The sequence below is a fragment of the Rhinichthys klamathensis genome, unplaced genomic scaffold, assembly GCF_029890125.1.
Source record: "Rhinichthys klamathensis goyatoka isolate OS25496 unplaced genomic scaffold, OSU_Roscu_1.1 h1tg000036l_1, whole genome shotgun sequence".
In the NCBI taxonomy this organism is placed as follows: domain Eukaryota; kingdom Metazoa; phylum Chordata; class Actinopteri; order Cypriniformes; family Leuciscidae; genus Rhinichthys; species Rhinichthys klamathensis.
The window spans coordinates 5,670,255-5,687,652 of NW_026606584.1; the positions used below are offsets into that span (position 1 = coordinate 5,670,255).

Genomic DNA, 17,398 nt, shown 5'->3' on the forward strand with positions numbered 1-17,398 from the left:
CAGTAGGTGAAAAGCATCCAGATGACCTACTACGTCCACCAAAATTCTGAAGGGCGCATTCAACGGACACTTTACTATATCCCATGAGGCCACGGGAGAGGAGTTGTGAATGGCAGTGAAACGACACAACTGATCAACACTGGCCGCCACATATTGCGTTTTGTTATTCATTTATTTTTTTAACGCTATTTAAAACACGCAGCGTATTTGTTCAGCTGCATTTCCTTTCCCTGCTCTCTCTCCGTCTCTCTCGGCCGCCAAAGCAAATTTTTGTCCAGCCAAAGCCTTATTTGATCGGTGAGTGATGTAGATGATTGCTGCGCTTGTGACATGTTACTGAAAGAACGAGCAGAGAGAGAGCCCCGGCCGCGCACGCGCACTCTCACCGTCTTCAAACTGTCTTGCTCTCTCTCGCTCCCTCGCGCATATTAATCAAAATCAATTGAGAACTGACACGATGGTAAAAGATAGGAAGACCGAAGTTCACGTGGAGCATTCGGATATTTTTTCCCTGAATTACCGCTGGGTGTGAATTGTGCTAAAAAAACGTTGCCTTATCTTCTCTGAAAAGTATATTTACTTGTCTCAGCATGTTAAGCTGGGATAGTATAAACTATTTAACACCAAAACAAAAATCAAAAAACAAGCTTCAAGTATAGTAATGCAATCAGTACAGGAGTTTTATTCAACCACCAGAGGTCAGTGTAGTTTAACTTTATCATCATATTTATAAAAAAAAACAAAAAAAAAACAACAACAACATTTAAGAATCAGCAATGACTTGAGATTTCCCACTTTTGTTATAGCAAGTGCTTTAATGTAAAGAGTTTTATTTTGTTTAATTACCTTCCTGACAGGGGCCTGATCCAGCAGGTGCATTTCCTCTGCCATAAGGTCCACTGGAGTCATAAGCACTTTCACCCCATCCTCCACAGCTCTTAGTGGGTTGGCCTTGACCCCAAGCTGAAGTGCCATTGTCCACAGAAGGGTTGGAATTGGCTGGCTCGCCCCATGTAGAGGGTTCTGTATTTGACTGGACATTAGGGAGCTCTCCCCAACCTGAATCAAACATTATCAGTATAACTTAAGATGAAGTATTTAAAATACAGAAAATAATATTTTCCAATTGATTAATCAACTAAATAATCAATAGATCGATTATGAAAATAACTGTTAGCTGTTGTCTTATTAACTTGTACATATAATACAAAAAAATAAGTGCACTGCATCAGATAAAGTCAAATTATTGACTAAAAAATGAAATTTAATAAAAACAGACAGTCTAAACTGGCCTGGGAAAACCCAGACAACTTCAGGCAAATTTAGATTTGCTCTGAAAGTTAGTCTGGCAAAGAGCTCATTCAAGCTCATTTCCAATCCGCCGAAATCGAGGCACCAATCAGAAATGTTGGGGCGGGCTTTACACGATGACGACAGCGCTGGGATTTTGAAGCAGATTTTGTAGCCTAGATTACAAAGATGGATGCCGCCGTCGAACATCACTCGTTCGAATCAGCTATCGCGTCTGTTTTAAGCGATTTGAACGTTTCCTTTTTGTTAAAAACCGAGCAAAGAACAACACTCGGAGATGTTTCTGCCGCTCTGCATACGTCATCTCCTTCATCGCTCTGATTGGTTTTAGGTCTATCCGCGACGTCCGTTGGTGACGCCCCTCTGGAAATGATTTGTCTATGACGCTTTGCCAGACCATAACTCAGTTACAACTGAGAATGGTCTGGTTTTAACCAGGCTAAGTCTGAACCAATATATAGAGAAAATACAGAAAAAGCTCTCAGAAATATGGAAAAGGCAGATTACATATATATATATATATATATATATATATATATATATATATATATATATATATATATATATATATATATATATACATATATATATATATACATATATATATATATATATATATCCTAAATTATCCCTCAGCACTAACACTGAAAAAAACAAAAAACATTTGTGAGGATAACAGCACATCTAAGCCAAGTACGCAACAGTCATGGGCATGTCATTCCTGGTTCAAATCTAAACCATTTGGGGCAGCAGAATGCACACTGAGGAATCTTAACTGGAGTATGTTATTTTTTTCGACAGTAGTCAACAGATGGAGCCAACCACGACTTTAATAATTTAAGCAATTATATTAATGTTTGTCAGATGTACAGAGGACTAGAATAGGCATTAGAAAGGGAGAAATATATGCATTCTCTCACCTGGATTTCCCATGGGCATCCTGTTAATAGGAGATTCACCTTGACTGGGTGAGCCATTGTTGATGTTGCCATTGACATGGTTCTGAGTGGGACCTTGGCTGTGGTGTTGGTGATGGTTGCTGTTATTGTTGTTGTTTGGCCCAGTGATGCTATGACTGCTGCCATTCTTGTTGGTTCCTGTATGATTTTGGGAGTTATTTCTGTCCCACATGTTCACACTCTTGCAGTAAGCACTGGGGTCACCCCAGGAGGAGGTCCCATCATCAATTTCCATTTTGCGACGAATAGAAGATGGAGATGGTTCATCCCAGCCTGTGGCCTCATCTCCTGGATCCTGGTGGCCTCCTGATGCCCAGCCAGAGTTGCTCTGTTTCACAGAATTTGGGCCACACCATGATCCTATGCCTCCAGCTCCACTGTTGCCACATGTGGATTCCTGAAGTTTTCCACCCCAACCTTGGGCTGAATCATTGGAATGTTGAGAATCACCCCAACCACCACCCTGTGTTGGTGCTGATTTACCCCAGCCTCTCTGGGTTTCCTTCCAGTTTCTGTTTTCAGAGTCCCTAGAGGAACTTCCAGAGCCACTTTTCCGTATTTCTGAAGAGTCAGCCCACTCTCCACTATTACCACTGCCACTACTTCCCCAGCCTGAGGATGTTTTGGGTCCATCACCCCAACCTTGTGTTTTCTTCTGAGAAGTACCATCATCCCAGCTAGGAGACTTTTCTTCAGAAGCCCAAGATTGGCCATTACAGCCATTGGTGTTGAGACCCTCGGCAATGGGATCGCGCCAGCCACATACGGATCCATTGGGAACCTTTTTATTTGCAGGAGGTTCGCCCCATCCACCATTAGGTTGAGTAGAGGCTGGGGCTGATCCTCCCCAGCCTGTGTTTGGCGTGGCTCTGCGAGGTTCCTCGCTCTTGCTTGTGTCCATTCTAGGAGGTCCATTGTGGTTGGGATTGGCACATCCAGGAGGAGATGGTGCAGGTCCAGTTAAAGGTGTGTTGGACGAAGACCCCCAGACCTCGCCGCCTGCATCATTCTTTTTGTCTGGACTTTGCTCCATTTGCCAAACAGTGTGTTGACGAACTGGAGTCTGTCCCCAGCCTGAGTTACATAGGACACGTGGGTCCAAGTCCTGCCTTGGCAGCAAAGGGGCCAAATCATCACTTGAGGACCTCTCTCTTCTTCCTGGGTGGCCCTCACTACTATCCCTGCTGCCCTCACTTGCTGGAGTATCAGGGCCCCAGGAACTCATATGTTCTTGGGATGGACCATCATTAGCATCCCATCCTGTACCGTCAGTGCTTGGCTGTTTGCCCCATCCTGTACCGTCAGTGCTTGGCTGTTTGCCCCAGCCGCCACCACTGCTAGCTCCTCCATGCCCCCAAGAGGAGACGCTTGCAGAATCACAGCCTGAGTCCTTTGATTCTCCATTTTTGGCATCTCTGTTGCCCCAGAAAGCAGTTCCATCTTCGCTGGCAGGCTCAGTAGGTGACTGACCGAGGTTTCCTCTCCAGCTGTTCACTGGACTCATTGGCTCTGGTTTAGTATTATTTGGTCCATCAGTTTTAAGGTTAGGAGGTTTCATGTTGAAAGATACATTTGTGGGTGACTGGTGTTGTTCTGGGATATCCGGGTTGCCCCATGCACAGTCCCCTACAAGGTTTCCATTGACACAACCAATGCTACCATTTCCAATGGTGCTGTGAGGGTGTGCCACTCCTCCTTGGCCACACCTACTAAGTGAAAGTGAATTTGAGTAAACTATGCTACTAGGGCCTGACCCTACCCCAGGCCCCTCATGTCCAAGAGCTGGCCAAGCAGCAGGGTTGGCACTGGGGTTGAGGTTCAGATTAGAAGCACCCCAGCTGGACTGCCCTCTACTGCCCATGGGCAAGTCAACCTTTCCTTCTGAGACCCACCCCCTGTTAGGGCCACCTTGACTAGAGACCATACTAGAAGTGAGATTAACGCTGGCTTTGCTGATTGGGTAATGACCCTGCTGGCTAGCTCCTGTAGCCATAATAGTGCTACTACTGTTGCTGATGACCTCTGATGTGCGTTCAGCGTCCAAGGTGCATTCTGGTGTCTGCTGGCTCTTGCCGTATGTAATTGAAGGCCAAGTGTCTGTGTCGTTAATAATCACTTTATCCTGGTTGCCGCTGCTGCTTTTGGTAACTGGGATATTCCAATGACAATTCTCATGCTGGGGTCCCAGGACACTTTGATGGGGAAGTCCTGTAAAACAAATACACAGGGCAGATTTTTTTTATAGCAAAAATTGATAAAAAAAAAAGTGCAAGACATCATGAATCTTAAAATAAAACTATTACCAAGGGATATTTATTTTAGATTTTATTTTCATTTTAGTGTGGTCTGCAAGGTCCCCACAAAAATCAAGCTTCATCAACATGCTCCACAGATACTCAGAAGATACATACTAAACCTAGATGTATTCTCTCTCTCTATCACACACGCACGCACCCACATGTATTATCCATACCCTTAAAGGGTCATGTGGCAACTATATGATTCACTGAATAAATCAAACATAGTACCCATGACTAACCTAAGGTTTAGTTAAAGGGGTCATGACATGAGAAATACAATTTTCCTTGATCTTTTGACATATAAGAGGTCTTTGTACCACTAAAACATACTGTAAGTTTCAAAGTTTGAAACGCCGTCCTCATTATAAAAAAAGTATTAAATCAACCATGCTCTAAAAACGTCTTGTTTTAATATTGTGGGATCTGTGACGCAACACAGGTAAATACATTTAGATATGACTGCCTCAAGAGCAAAACATAGACAAAAAAAGTTATACACTGACAAAAAGTTATACATCATCGCATCACGGACCCCGCCCACTGGCGTTCAGTTGCTCAATAGTTGATGTGAGTACCACATCAAAAGCAAATAGAACCCATTATAATCATTGTCTACCATGGATACAGTGCACATATACCCGTGACGCGTCCCGTTTAAACACCTCACTTGCGTCTCTGTACAGACTTCAGAAGGACCCCATACAGTGTCAGGAACTAGTAGATCAGGGTTTCTCAAATCCAGCCCTGGAGGCCACTCTCCTGCAGAGTTTAGCTCAAACCATGTGTAGGAGCCAAATGTAATTTTTCCACCACCAGATGGCGGTGTGCATCAGTGGTGCAGGTGAAATCCACACCTGTTCTATCACATGGTATTTAAACTGAGTTGGGTTGAATCAGAAGGGAACAGGTGGCGGGAATATATGGTTCTTACCATAGAACCAGTGCAATGTAAAATCTCTAAGATCTCATTAAATGGACAAAAACAACTGTTCAAATGGATATCGCTGTGTGCAGTGTTTCATGTGTGAAGAACACCTTACCACCTGTCCAGGGCTTATAGGAAAGCCACTACACCATGATTGAACTCCCTTACCTGCAATTTTCTAGTAACTTTGAAGACATTGACTGACTAGCTTGTTCAGGTGTGTTTGATTAGAGTTGGAACTAAACTCTGCAGAGCAGTGGCCCTCCAGGACCAGATTTGAGGAACCCTGAAGTATAAGGTTTATTAAGTTTATTTTTAATGGTGCCCCTGATCGCGTCGGAGGATTATGTTTGTTTTGGAGCATTTGACTGCAGATTGTTTTGTAAACAAAGCACAGTGTAATGGAGATTTTGCAAAAATAAATGTGGTTGAAAAATAAAGCAACCAACTATATTGTATCTGACGACAGCTACATCGCAAACCACAAGTAAACAATTTCATAACACTTTGTCTGTAAATGACTGTTTTATGTAAATAGAGAAGGGGCGTTAATATTTTTCCTATGGAATGACGTTAGCTAGGGGTGGGCGATATGGCAAAAATATCATATCACAATTTTTTTCAGGAAAATCACGAATCACAATTCTTTTTCGAGTTGGTTTTACTATTTTGCAAGTGACTGAGCATTACAGCCAAACTAATGTCCCTATTTTAAAAACAAAGCCTTACAAGGAAACAAAATATAAAATACAAAAGAATGGCATACATTTAGGCCAAAGTGGCCAAACCTTTGTCATTAATTTCCTTGTTATTAAAAAATAAGAACAAAGATACATATTACATATACATAACATAATATACAAATATAATAAACAGTGCTTTTGAGCTACAGTAGGTGTATTTAATAGTAGTATTCAAGAAAGAAATTAAATGAACAAATATAAAAATGAAACACTACATAGACTTCACTGTATATTATAGATTGATTCTTATTAAAGCTACTATTAAAGTTCTCAGAACAGGGAGCGATTTTCTCTTTGTTTTTTTTTTGTTTTATTAACATTAAACGGATAGTTTACCATTTACTCTCTCAAGTTGTTTTAAACCTGAATAAGTTTCTTTCTTCTGTTGAAAATAAAAATTATTTTGAAGAATGTGGCTAACCGAACGAACAGTTGCTGGTCCCCAGTGACTTCCATAGTATATTTTTTCCTACTATGTAAGTCAATGGGGACCAGCTGATTGGTTACCCACATCCTTCAAAATATATTATTTTGTGCTCAGCACAAGAAAGAAATGAATACAGGTTTGAAACAACATGAGAGCGAGTAAATAATGACAGATTTTTTATTTTTGGGTGAGCTATCCCTTTAAGGACAAGCGGCAGTATGTTTATTACAGGTTACTGTCACTTTAAGACCGGCATGCATCTAATAAACAACACACATATGACACACACTCGATTTTCTCTCAAATGTTGCTTTCACTTTAGACAAAACCAACTGTGTTTATGTAAACCTTGTGTGTATTTGACAGTATTAGCGCAATAAGACTCGAAAGATAACTTAGTAACCAGGAGCTGTTTGACAGGCTTTTAGTGCCTGTGCGCTTAGGGTGTATGGGCTCAGAAAAGTGCATGTTAGAACAGCACATCAGTACCTGAATGAAATGTTAAAACGACAAGGCTTTTTAAATCACATGCAAATAATGAACTTTTGTGAATTGTCCCATGAGTGTAACTCTACTCTACGTTAACATAACATGTGATGTGAATGTACGTCGGGTTGCTGAGACGGAGGCGCCAGAACTGCAACTGATAGAATGGATTGTAGCGCGATACTACGATATTTCTTCAAAAGCAGTATCTCTGTATCCCTGACTCATGACTAAGACTACTCACCAAAATTACATTTAAAGGTTTTTTACAAGAAAAAAAATTCTTCATGCCTAAAAATAGCTTAAATGTAACTCTACAACCGTGCCTCATTTAGTATGCGGTTCTATGAATATGCAAATTAGACATGCCTCCGCTCACTCACGCCAGCTCAGAGATCCACTCGTTGATGATCACATATTGAACTGATTGGTTACAAGGTAGTTTGTGACGTCAGAAACACCAGCGATTTCAAACCGCGTTTTTGAGACTGTATTTGGTTCACTGCAGTTTTCAGGAGAAAATACTTGACTTATAATTTGACTTAAAGCATATTAAAAACACCACATAAACACCATTAAAAGCTTGATTTTCACCACAGGGGGACTTATAATATTATAAGTGAACCTCAAGGAAAATATTAAAATAATAAAAAAGCATCTAGTGTATTCTTTTGCAAATTTAGCATCATTGTACAAGTCTTTTCACTTTCCTTTAGTGTTTGACTGCACTGGGTCACTTAATTTAGACAATGAACTAATCAGTTGCTGATTCAATGTGAAGAAGATTGTCAGTCAAACAGAAGGAATCAATTTGTGTCAGCTCAAATTAATGTGCGGCTTATGATACCGCCTGGCCACAAAAGTGCCCAGTCCCTCAGAACACGGTTCTTCCATCTATACACTTATCTCCTCTTTCCAGGCAGCCTTATCACACAGGGCTATCAGACTACAGTGAATTTCTGCACCATGCATCAAAGTCCCTTTCAAGGAAAGTCTGTTCAATCTGAGGCTATATTGGACATTCAAGACTAAGTCTTATTTACTATAATGGGGAAATCCTAAAATCTCAAAAACTTCTTAAAGCCTTAAAAAGCTTATATTTCAGGCTGGACCAGCTAATGTGCATGTGCAGTTCTTGTGTCTCAGGACATTGAATGTTTCTATGGCAACTGGAGTTTCTAACAGCAGCTGCAGTGACACGATGACTTTACCAATTGGCGATTGGCTCTTTTATTTAGAAGGCGTGACTTATTCCGCCATATTACTTGTTGCTCCAATTCATATTAATATGAGTGCACAGTCATGGTACATATACATTATCTCACAAAAGTGAGTACACCCCTTACATTTCAGCAAACATTTATCTTCTCAAGGGACAATACTATAGAAATGAAACTTGGATAGATTAGAGTAGTCAATGTGTATATATTTACTGTCCTCTGAAAATAACTCAACATACAGCCATTATTGTCAAAATAGCTGGCAACAAAAGTGAGTACACCCTAAATGAACATGTCAAAACTGTGTCCAAAGTGTCAATATTTTGTGTGAGCACCAGTGTTATCTAGCACTGCCTTAATCCTCCTGGCCATGGAGTTCACCAGAGCTGCACAGGTTGTTGCTGGGTTCCTCTTCCACTCCTCCATAACGACATCACGGAGCTGCTGGATGTTAGACACATGGCGCTTCTCCACCTTCCGCTTGAGGATGCCCCACAGGTGCTCAATAGGGTTCAGGTCTGGAGACATACTTGGCCACTCCATCACCTTCACCTTCAGCTTCCTCAGCAAGGCAGTTGTCATCTTGGCGGTGTGTTTGGGGTCGTTATCATGCCGTACGGCGCAGTTTCTGAAGGGAGGGCATCATGTTCTGCTTCAGAATTTCACAGTACATGTTGGAATCCATGTTTCCCTCAATGAAGCGCAGCTCCCCAGTACCAGCAGCACTCATGCAGTCCCAGACCATGATGCTACCACCAACTTGCTCGACTGTAGGCAAGACACAATTTTCTTGGTACTCCTTACCAGGGCTTCGCCAAACATGCTGGACACCATCTGAGCCACACAAGTTTATCTTAGTCTCATCAGACCAGAGGACATGGTTCCAGTAATTCATGCTCTTGAACAGGTTGCTTTCAGCAAACTGTTTGCAGGCTTTCTTGTGAGTCAGCTTCAGAAGAGGCTTCCTTCTGGGACGACGGCCATGCAAACCGACTTGTTGCAGTGTGTGGCGTATGGTCTGAGCACTGACAAGCTGACCCTCCGCTTATGCAACCTCTAAAGAAATGCTGGCAGCACTCATGCGTCTGTTTTTTGAAGCCAGCTTCTGCACCTGACACACAGCACGAGGACTCGACTTGATTGACCCTTGCGAGGCCTGTTCCAAGTGGAACCCGTCTTTGAAAACCTCTGTATGACCCTGGCCTGTACTGTAACTCAGTTTCAGGGTGTTACCAATCTTCTTATAGTCTAGGTCATCTTTGTGGAGAGCAACAATTCTAATTCTCAAATCCTTAAAGAGTTATTTGCCATGAGGTGCCATGTTGAACATCCAGTGTACTCAAAGCACAAATTTTAACTGCTCTAATACAAGATACACACATTTGTATTGTCCTGTCAAGCAGATAAAAACATGAAAATGATGAATAGGACATGTGGCTTTGCATGGTTAAACAACGTACAGCTATTATCACTTAGGGTGTACTCACTTTTGTTGCCAGCTATTTTGACAATAATGGCTGTATGTTGAGTTATTTTCAGAGGACAGTAAATATATACTGCTATACAAGCAGCACATTGACTACTCTAAAATATAATATAATAAAATTAAGATGTGCTTGTTACATTACATGCAAACAAATGTGCTGTTATCTGTATCATAAATTAACAAGGCATACCATCACTGAGTTTAAAAGATTGCTTGATTTAGTATTATCAAAGAAGAAATTTATGAAATGTATGAATAACCTGATATCTTAGATAGTTGTCAAATACAGATTTACAAGGGACTTTTAACTCACATATAAATAAACAAACGTTAGACCATAACAGATTTAATAAGAAATTATAACACAAATTCTGTAATGATACCAGTAAGTTCCTCCTGTTACTACTGCACAACTGCTAATGTTTGCTGCACAAAATGTAAAAAATAGAGAAAAAAGAAAAACCGTGTCAAAGAAAAAAAAAAGACATGCTAAAAAAGAAGTTCAGGCAATCCAGCAACCCATTCGCCTGCAGACAGGCACTCTCAGGGACGCCATTTTATCAGAGCTGAAATGCAGCCAAGAGAACAAGGCTGCTGTCTACAATTCTGTCTCTCTTGCTTTTATTCCCTTTTTCACTTTCTTCTCACACACCCTCCTCTGCTTGCTCTCACTATTAATCACATTCACTCTCCCCACGGAGAGAAAAGAGAGAGAGAGAAAAAAGACTGCATGATAAATTCATAACACATAAGGCGGTGGCTTTTTCCCTTTACCTTGTTACTCAAACATCCTGGACTAAACAAAACAAAACAGAAAAGGCAGGAAATGGGAGTTTGTACACCTAAAGAGTGGCTCCACATAACTAGTCTCAAAAAGCCAGCGAGATAAATGCTGCAGCTGTGACCATTCGTTTTTCAGTATTATTTGGCTCTGATGGCAACAAATGTCTGCAACTGCTGTGTCTAAGAGTCTTTCATTCTGGTGAATACCCAGAAAGGAGAATTTCAAGTCTTTGGAAAATTACACCAGTCCAAGGAAAAAAAACGTTTACCTACAAACTTGGATTTTCTTACATTTGCTTTAATACAGTCAACAATTACAGCTTTCCAGTGTCAGACTTTCTCTAGGCAAAGTCTCAGTGACGTATAAGACTGTGCTTTTGTCTGAAAATAACTTTCATACTAATTCTGTTCTCCGGATCAAAGGCCTCACTTCTTCCCAAGAGTAAAATGGCAAACATGTTTAAAATGCTCATCAGTCATGTTTTCCACTTGATCAGATCAAAGTGTTCTCTTAGAAGAGTGCTGAGAGAAAGGAGAAAGAAATAGACAGTGAAAGAAAAAAAATAGAGAGAGAGAGAGAGAGAGAGAGAGAGAGAGAGAGAGAGAGAGAGAGAGAGAGAGAGAGAGAGAGAGAGAGAGAGAGAGAGAGAGAGAGAGAGAGAGAGAGAGAGAGAGAGAGAGAGAGAGAGAGAGCGAGAGCGAGAGCGAGAGCGAGAGCGAGAGAGAGAGAGAGAGAGAGACCCAGACGGGTATCAGCTGGGAAGACACTGTGCTAATGAAGCAAAAGAGGGGGCTGGCATGTGAGACGAGACCACCTCTAGTTTTGACATGGATGAGATCATATCTGTAACATAACTTAAGCATCAATTTCAGCATGTCCTTGCCTTTATACCTGCCTCGCTAGGCCTGATGCATATATATATATATATATATATATATATATATATATATATATATATATATATATCTTTTGGGTTCTCTTTATTTGTAATAGTGTGTCAGTATTTCCAAGTATACAATATTGTATTTTATTCTGAAACTTAAGCTAGCTCAAGAAGTTAATCTAGATTTTTTTTCATTTTTTTTTTTTTTTTTGTGATGGTGGTGGTGCTTTAATTAAGGTGCTGTTTCAGTTGTTAGTATGTTTGCACAGTAAAAACCTCTCTGTAAGATTTTAAATCCATCCCTTTTAAAACACTATTATAACTAATGACATTCAGCGGGACATCTTTGACAGTTGACATCCTTAAGTGTCCAGTTATGACATTTACATTTCTGAATTTGTCAGATGCTTTTATCCAAAGCAACTTACATTGCATTCAAGATACACATTTTATCAGTTCTTGCTTTCCCAAGGAATCTAACCCAAAATCTTTGCATTGCTAGCACTATGCTCCACTGTTTAAGCTACAGGAAGGTGGCATTGCTCAATTAAGATGACGTGAAAAATAAAAAAATAACTTCTAAGAACCTGTTGCAAGATATTTTCTTGTAAATGCTCCAAAGCAATGTGTCCGATCAGAGTAAGGTAAAGCCAAAACCATACAGGGCAATTTCTAGTTGTTCAAGTAAAACCATTCAAGACGTAAATTATGAAAATAAGCAGTTTTGCACAACCCAATATTAAATCAGTTTTTTTCTGCTCAAACAAATAAACCTTGTTCTCAGCTTAAACTAGATTTTTAATGGCATTTGAATCCCAGAAACACATATTTAAAATATTTATAAGCAAAAAATCTAATGTATATGAAACAGTGAAGACAATAAAGATCCACGAATTGACAAAGCCATTAGGAGCCATGAAACAGCTGGTGAGCCCATGTTCCCAGGGATGTCCCTTCTGCTCAAGCACTGCTCTTCCACCTGCCGTTAAACCAGATTGGAGTGAATCGCAAACACTCTCAGGCATCAACCAGAGGGGAGTAGAGGAGGGGGTCAGTAAACAATAATTGGAAAAAAACACTAGAGACAGAGTCCCACAACCTTGCCGCTCCCATGACCTCAGGCTTAGAATGACACTTAAGAGGTCAATGCCAGGCTTTGTTAAGGCATAGCAGGGTGGGAGACACAATCCTCTGCCATTTAAATCATTGTCCCTGTGGACTTCTACGTTCCAGCTGGGCCATGAGGAGGAAGAAAATTTCTATCTAGTAAGACAACCAAGGACAAAAAAACACCACAATGTATATCTAATCATACCTGATATTGGTCAAGTGAAAAGCCTGTCAAAATAAATATCTTAGTCTCTCCATCAAAAACAAAACATGATTCTCACCCGTGTGCCGTTTGCTGGTAGGCGTCCCAGGAGGGGAGATGACCCCGGTCTGAGTGCAAGCAGAGGTCGGGTTCAGAGCGGCTGTAGGTAAAGGTTGACCCCTCTTCAATAGCTGCCTCTGCTCCTGCTGTCGGAAGCGTGGAGGAACCTCTTTGTGCACATATCGGGGACTGGACTGCTGCAATGGAGGTAACTGCTGTTGTAGGGCATTACTAGGGTTACGCTTGCCATTGCTGGTGGTGGAGGCAGAGGGTACAGGCAGGTTCAGGGTCAGAATGGGACTTGAAGGGATGCTGGGATTGGGTTTAACGGAGTCTGGCACTGCAAGAGATGGGGAAATATAAAGACGAAGTTTAATTGAGATAAATGAAGTGATAAAATAAGTAGTAATGTATTAACCTGTTAACGGTCTCCCCCTTTTTGAGCATAGATCAATGGTTGTAATTAAATGGTTGTAATTCATGAACGCTTTGGAATATAGGCCTGAGGTTGGTCTTTTTTAAAGAAGACACTCAGGAGATTATTGCAGAAAAAGCACTTCAAAAATGAAACAAAACAAAAGTTAAAGTTTAAGTTTACTGTAAAGCAATTGTAAAGAACTTAACATTTTTGTTTTATACAAAAAAAATATTTTACAAAATAATTCAGACTCTAAAATTGCTATAAAATCATATACGTGTGTGTGTGTGTGTGTGTGTGTGCGTGCATGTTTTTTTTTTAGTTGATTTTGACCATATAGTAAATCAATGTGGTTTTGTGAGATAATTTAAATTTTTGGGTGAAATATGAATGTACTGGAAGGGTGAATAATTGCTTAAATTTCTGTTTGTTTGTCACACAGATCTATCAATGGCTTCTGAAGTCTTGAGATCTACTGCTGACTGTAAAGCAATTGTAAAGAACTTAAAGGTACAATATGTAAGAATTTTGTAATAAAATATCCAAAAATCACTTGCACAGTGTGACGTATTTCCTGCAGTTGTGTACTTACAATATCCCAAAAGTCTCCAAAGATTTTTTATTTCTGAGAAATTCCAATTTTAAATAAGTGGCCGTCCCGGAAAACAATTTCGCCTGTCAATGACGCAATATCCGCGCTATCCTCGGTTTCCGTTAATATTGCCATAGCATGACATAACCATGGCGACAGACGTGGACAACTGCGTAGTGCATAACGTTTAGCGGTAGGGCTGGATGATTAATAAAAAAAATAATCGAAACCGAAATTCAGAGCTTATAACCGACGTAATTTTACCATGTCGGTTATTTCGGTTTTTCCTATTAATATTTCCGCCCACTGTGTGTTAATGTACTTTCCCCTTAAAATATATTACTGCATGTGTAGTCACGTAACCCCGCCCCGTCCAGTCTGCGACATTGAAGCAACATGAGCCCCTTTCACACAGCGCGTTGATCCCGGGAAAGTGCCAGAACAAACACCTTCTGTGTGAACGCAAACACGACCCGGGATTGATGCCAGGTTGGAGACATAGTAACATTGCCGTGTTCAGTCCCGGAACGCGCGCTGTGTGAACAAAAGCAGTAATCAATGCCGTGTCGTAATGATGGCGCTTAAGCCGGGATCGTTCGCCAGCGTGAAACGGTAATGCGCTAGTTTATGATCGAATCAGAGAAAAAAAATGCACAAGCGTGGTCTTTGCGGGTTGTGTGTGAACGCACTCTCTGATTACGGAAAATCACTGGCAGTGTGAATGAACCAAAGTCAAACGAACCCGGGTAAAATCCCGGGTCACTTTATCCGTGTATTTTCCGGAATCTCTGTGTGAAAGGGAACTCAAACACTGAGTCAACTCAGCAACAGGAGCCGCTTGTACCAAAGAAACACTAGAAAACAGAGAGAGACTGACAAACGCCCAGCAACAAGTGCCTCCACTCCACAAAGCAGGTTTCGATAACACAAGCATTTACAAATGCTACACAATATGAAAAGGATTAGTTTTTTAGTTTTATACAAGTTATATTTTACTTTTAAGATGGCAATATTTACAATAATTTATTTTGTTTACAAAAAGAACTATTTTCTACATTTTTAGGAAACTTTCTTTTTACATTAAAACTTAATGACTTTTTTATAAGACGTTTTTATTTCAAGCATTGTATGCTTTGTTTGATTCAATTGTTTGAAATATTTAATAAATAAGCATTAAAAGCTATCTGTGTGTTTCCTTATTTTAGAATCACAAAGATAGGATTATGCATGAACATGAACATATTTACAGTAAAAGCCTTGCCAGTGACATATGAGAAAGAATTTTTTTTAAATAATCGTTCAATAATCGTAATCGAGCTTGTTCGATTAATCGCGATTATGATTTTAGCCAAAATCGTCCAGCCCTATTTAGCGGCCTGCAGTTCTTGTTTCTTTCAAACATAGACCATGGCAAGCAGACTTTGGGACAAACAAGGAGAACTAAAATGAGGATCAATATCAGCGTGGCGTTTTTGAGATGCCGAGAGCTCCACGTCCGCGACTAACTTGGACTTGACAGAGCTTCACGAGTCACGACTTGACAGCTTTATTAGACAGGTGAGCAAATGTACATAAAACAAATCAATGTTATATAACGTTAGCTCAACATGATGAAATGATAGAATATGGTCAGTATGTTATTCTAATGTTGATCTAGCTTACTGGTAGTTTCGTATAGCAAACAAACTACCACGTAGTATAACATTATAACTTTCAACACACATTTAAATGCCGTTTAGTGTGATAGTGTAACGTTAGACCAAGTGAAGCAGCGCTGCGTTACCTCACAGGTTTAATTCGTCTAATAAACTGACCTGTGTGAGTAATCCAGCACTTGCGGGTAGTTCGGTAGAATTAAATGTCCTTATTCCTTTATATCCGCGGGACTCGCGTGTGATATCTGTCTCTTTAGCAATCGCGACCTGCTTCATACCACTGTAATGTTAAAAAACATGAATGTTTGCACTCATCCATAAACATTATTAGATCCATCAGCTTGACAGCAAGTCCCATCATTCAGCTCATCACTGCGTCATCAACCTACGCACTTTGTTATTGTTGGAAACTGCGCCCTCTTGTGGCGGAAAAATCTTACATATTGTGCCTTTAACATCTTTATTTTATACAAAAAAAATATTTTACAAAATAATTCGGACTTTAAAATTGCTATAAAATCATATACGTGTGTGTGTGTGTGTGTGTGTGTGCGTGCGTGCATGTTTTTTTAGTTGATTTTGACAATATAGTAAATCAATGTGGTTTTGTGAGATAATTAAAAATTTTGGGTGAAATATTAATGTACTGGAAGGGTGAATAATTGCTTAAATTTCTGTTTGTTTGTCACACAGATCTATCAATGGCTTCTGAAGTCTTGAGATCTACTGCTGAAATCACATGAACATTTATTGCACTTTTGTTTCCTTTTGAAGCTTGAAAACTTAGTACATGAGTACTTTTTCTTTTACTGCTCCACAGAAGAAAGAAAGTCATACAGGTTTGTAGTGCCATGAGGGAGAGTGAATTATGGTACGTTTTATTTTAGGATGAGACACTGATCTATATAAATGACTGGGTTTCTCATGACATCAAAAAAAGTGAAGCCATTGTGCCACTATATTGGTATTCCCTATAATTCCCTCACATTCTATTGAATTAATAGGAGATCATCTGATTTTAACGAGACAACATTACCTAACAAGTCTCTCTGTACATTCTTAAAACACAAACGTCCTAAACATTGACTGGTTATTTGTTTAAAGACGGAAATTTCCCCTGCTTATTAAAAGTTACGTTCATCTTTATTACAATATCAAATATCAGATCAGCTGATGGACGAGAGACACCTCAGCATTACAAATGTCACAATGATTCTTATGAAATTTTACTGATTTATGCTTTGTAAGGCATGTGCATAACTTAATACGCCATGTACAGTTATTCACTGGTTATGTAAATTATGTAAACAGTATAATACTGCTTTATTCGTACAGTCAGTGTGAATGATTTAACAGTGTTTTCGTTAACTGCATGCATTTCGAAGCAGTAAAAATAAGGACTTAAATGTTGGTCAAATGAATACTTAGTTCAACAATATATACAAATATCACTCGGTTCATGCAGTCTGAAGTGGATTTTATTCAACAAAAAGACATCAGGAAATATACACGCTTCACAACTTATTCATAAAAATTACGCTGACTGTGTATGGATTTAAAGACATGGAGCTTTATTTCCAAGCATTTTTTCGCTCTTAGCAAGATGATGAATGGTTAACCTTTTTAATATAATATTACAAATAATTCCCAATAACTAAATTGCACTATGTTATATTTAATGTATATTCAAATCAACTTCTGCTAATAATCCTAGATATATGTTCATTCTTAATATTTCCTGCATATTTATGTACAAGAAGAAATCTATTTAAAAAGATTCTATGAAATCTATGAAAATATCATAAACATTACAGATAACGTTACAAATATCAATTAA

At 39.6% G+C, this 17,398-nt stretch overlaps 1 protein-coding gene across 1 annotated transcript in view; it reads right to left on the reverse strand.

The window, feature by feature from the left end:
• The window catches only part of tnrc6c2 (trinucleotide repeat containing adaptor 6C2), a 66,400-nt gene that overhangs the window by 18,653 nt on the left and 30,349 nt on the right, over positions 1–17,398 (reverse strand). Inside the window, exons 4-6 of the mRNA XM_056246172.1 lie at positions 12,916–13,236; positions 2,232–4,478; positions 847–1,059 (exon numbers count right to left, since the gene is read on the reverse strand). Coding sequence (XP_056102147.1) covers positions 847–1,059; positions 2,232–4,478; positions 12,916–13,236 — 2,781 coding nt within the window. The remainder of the gene's footprint in view (positions 1–846; positions 1,060–2,231; positions 4,479–12,915; positions 13,237–17,398) is intronic.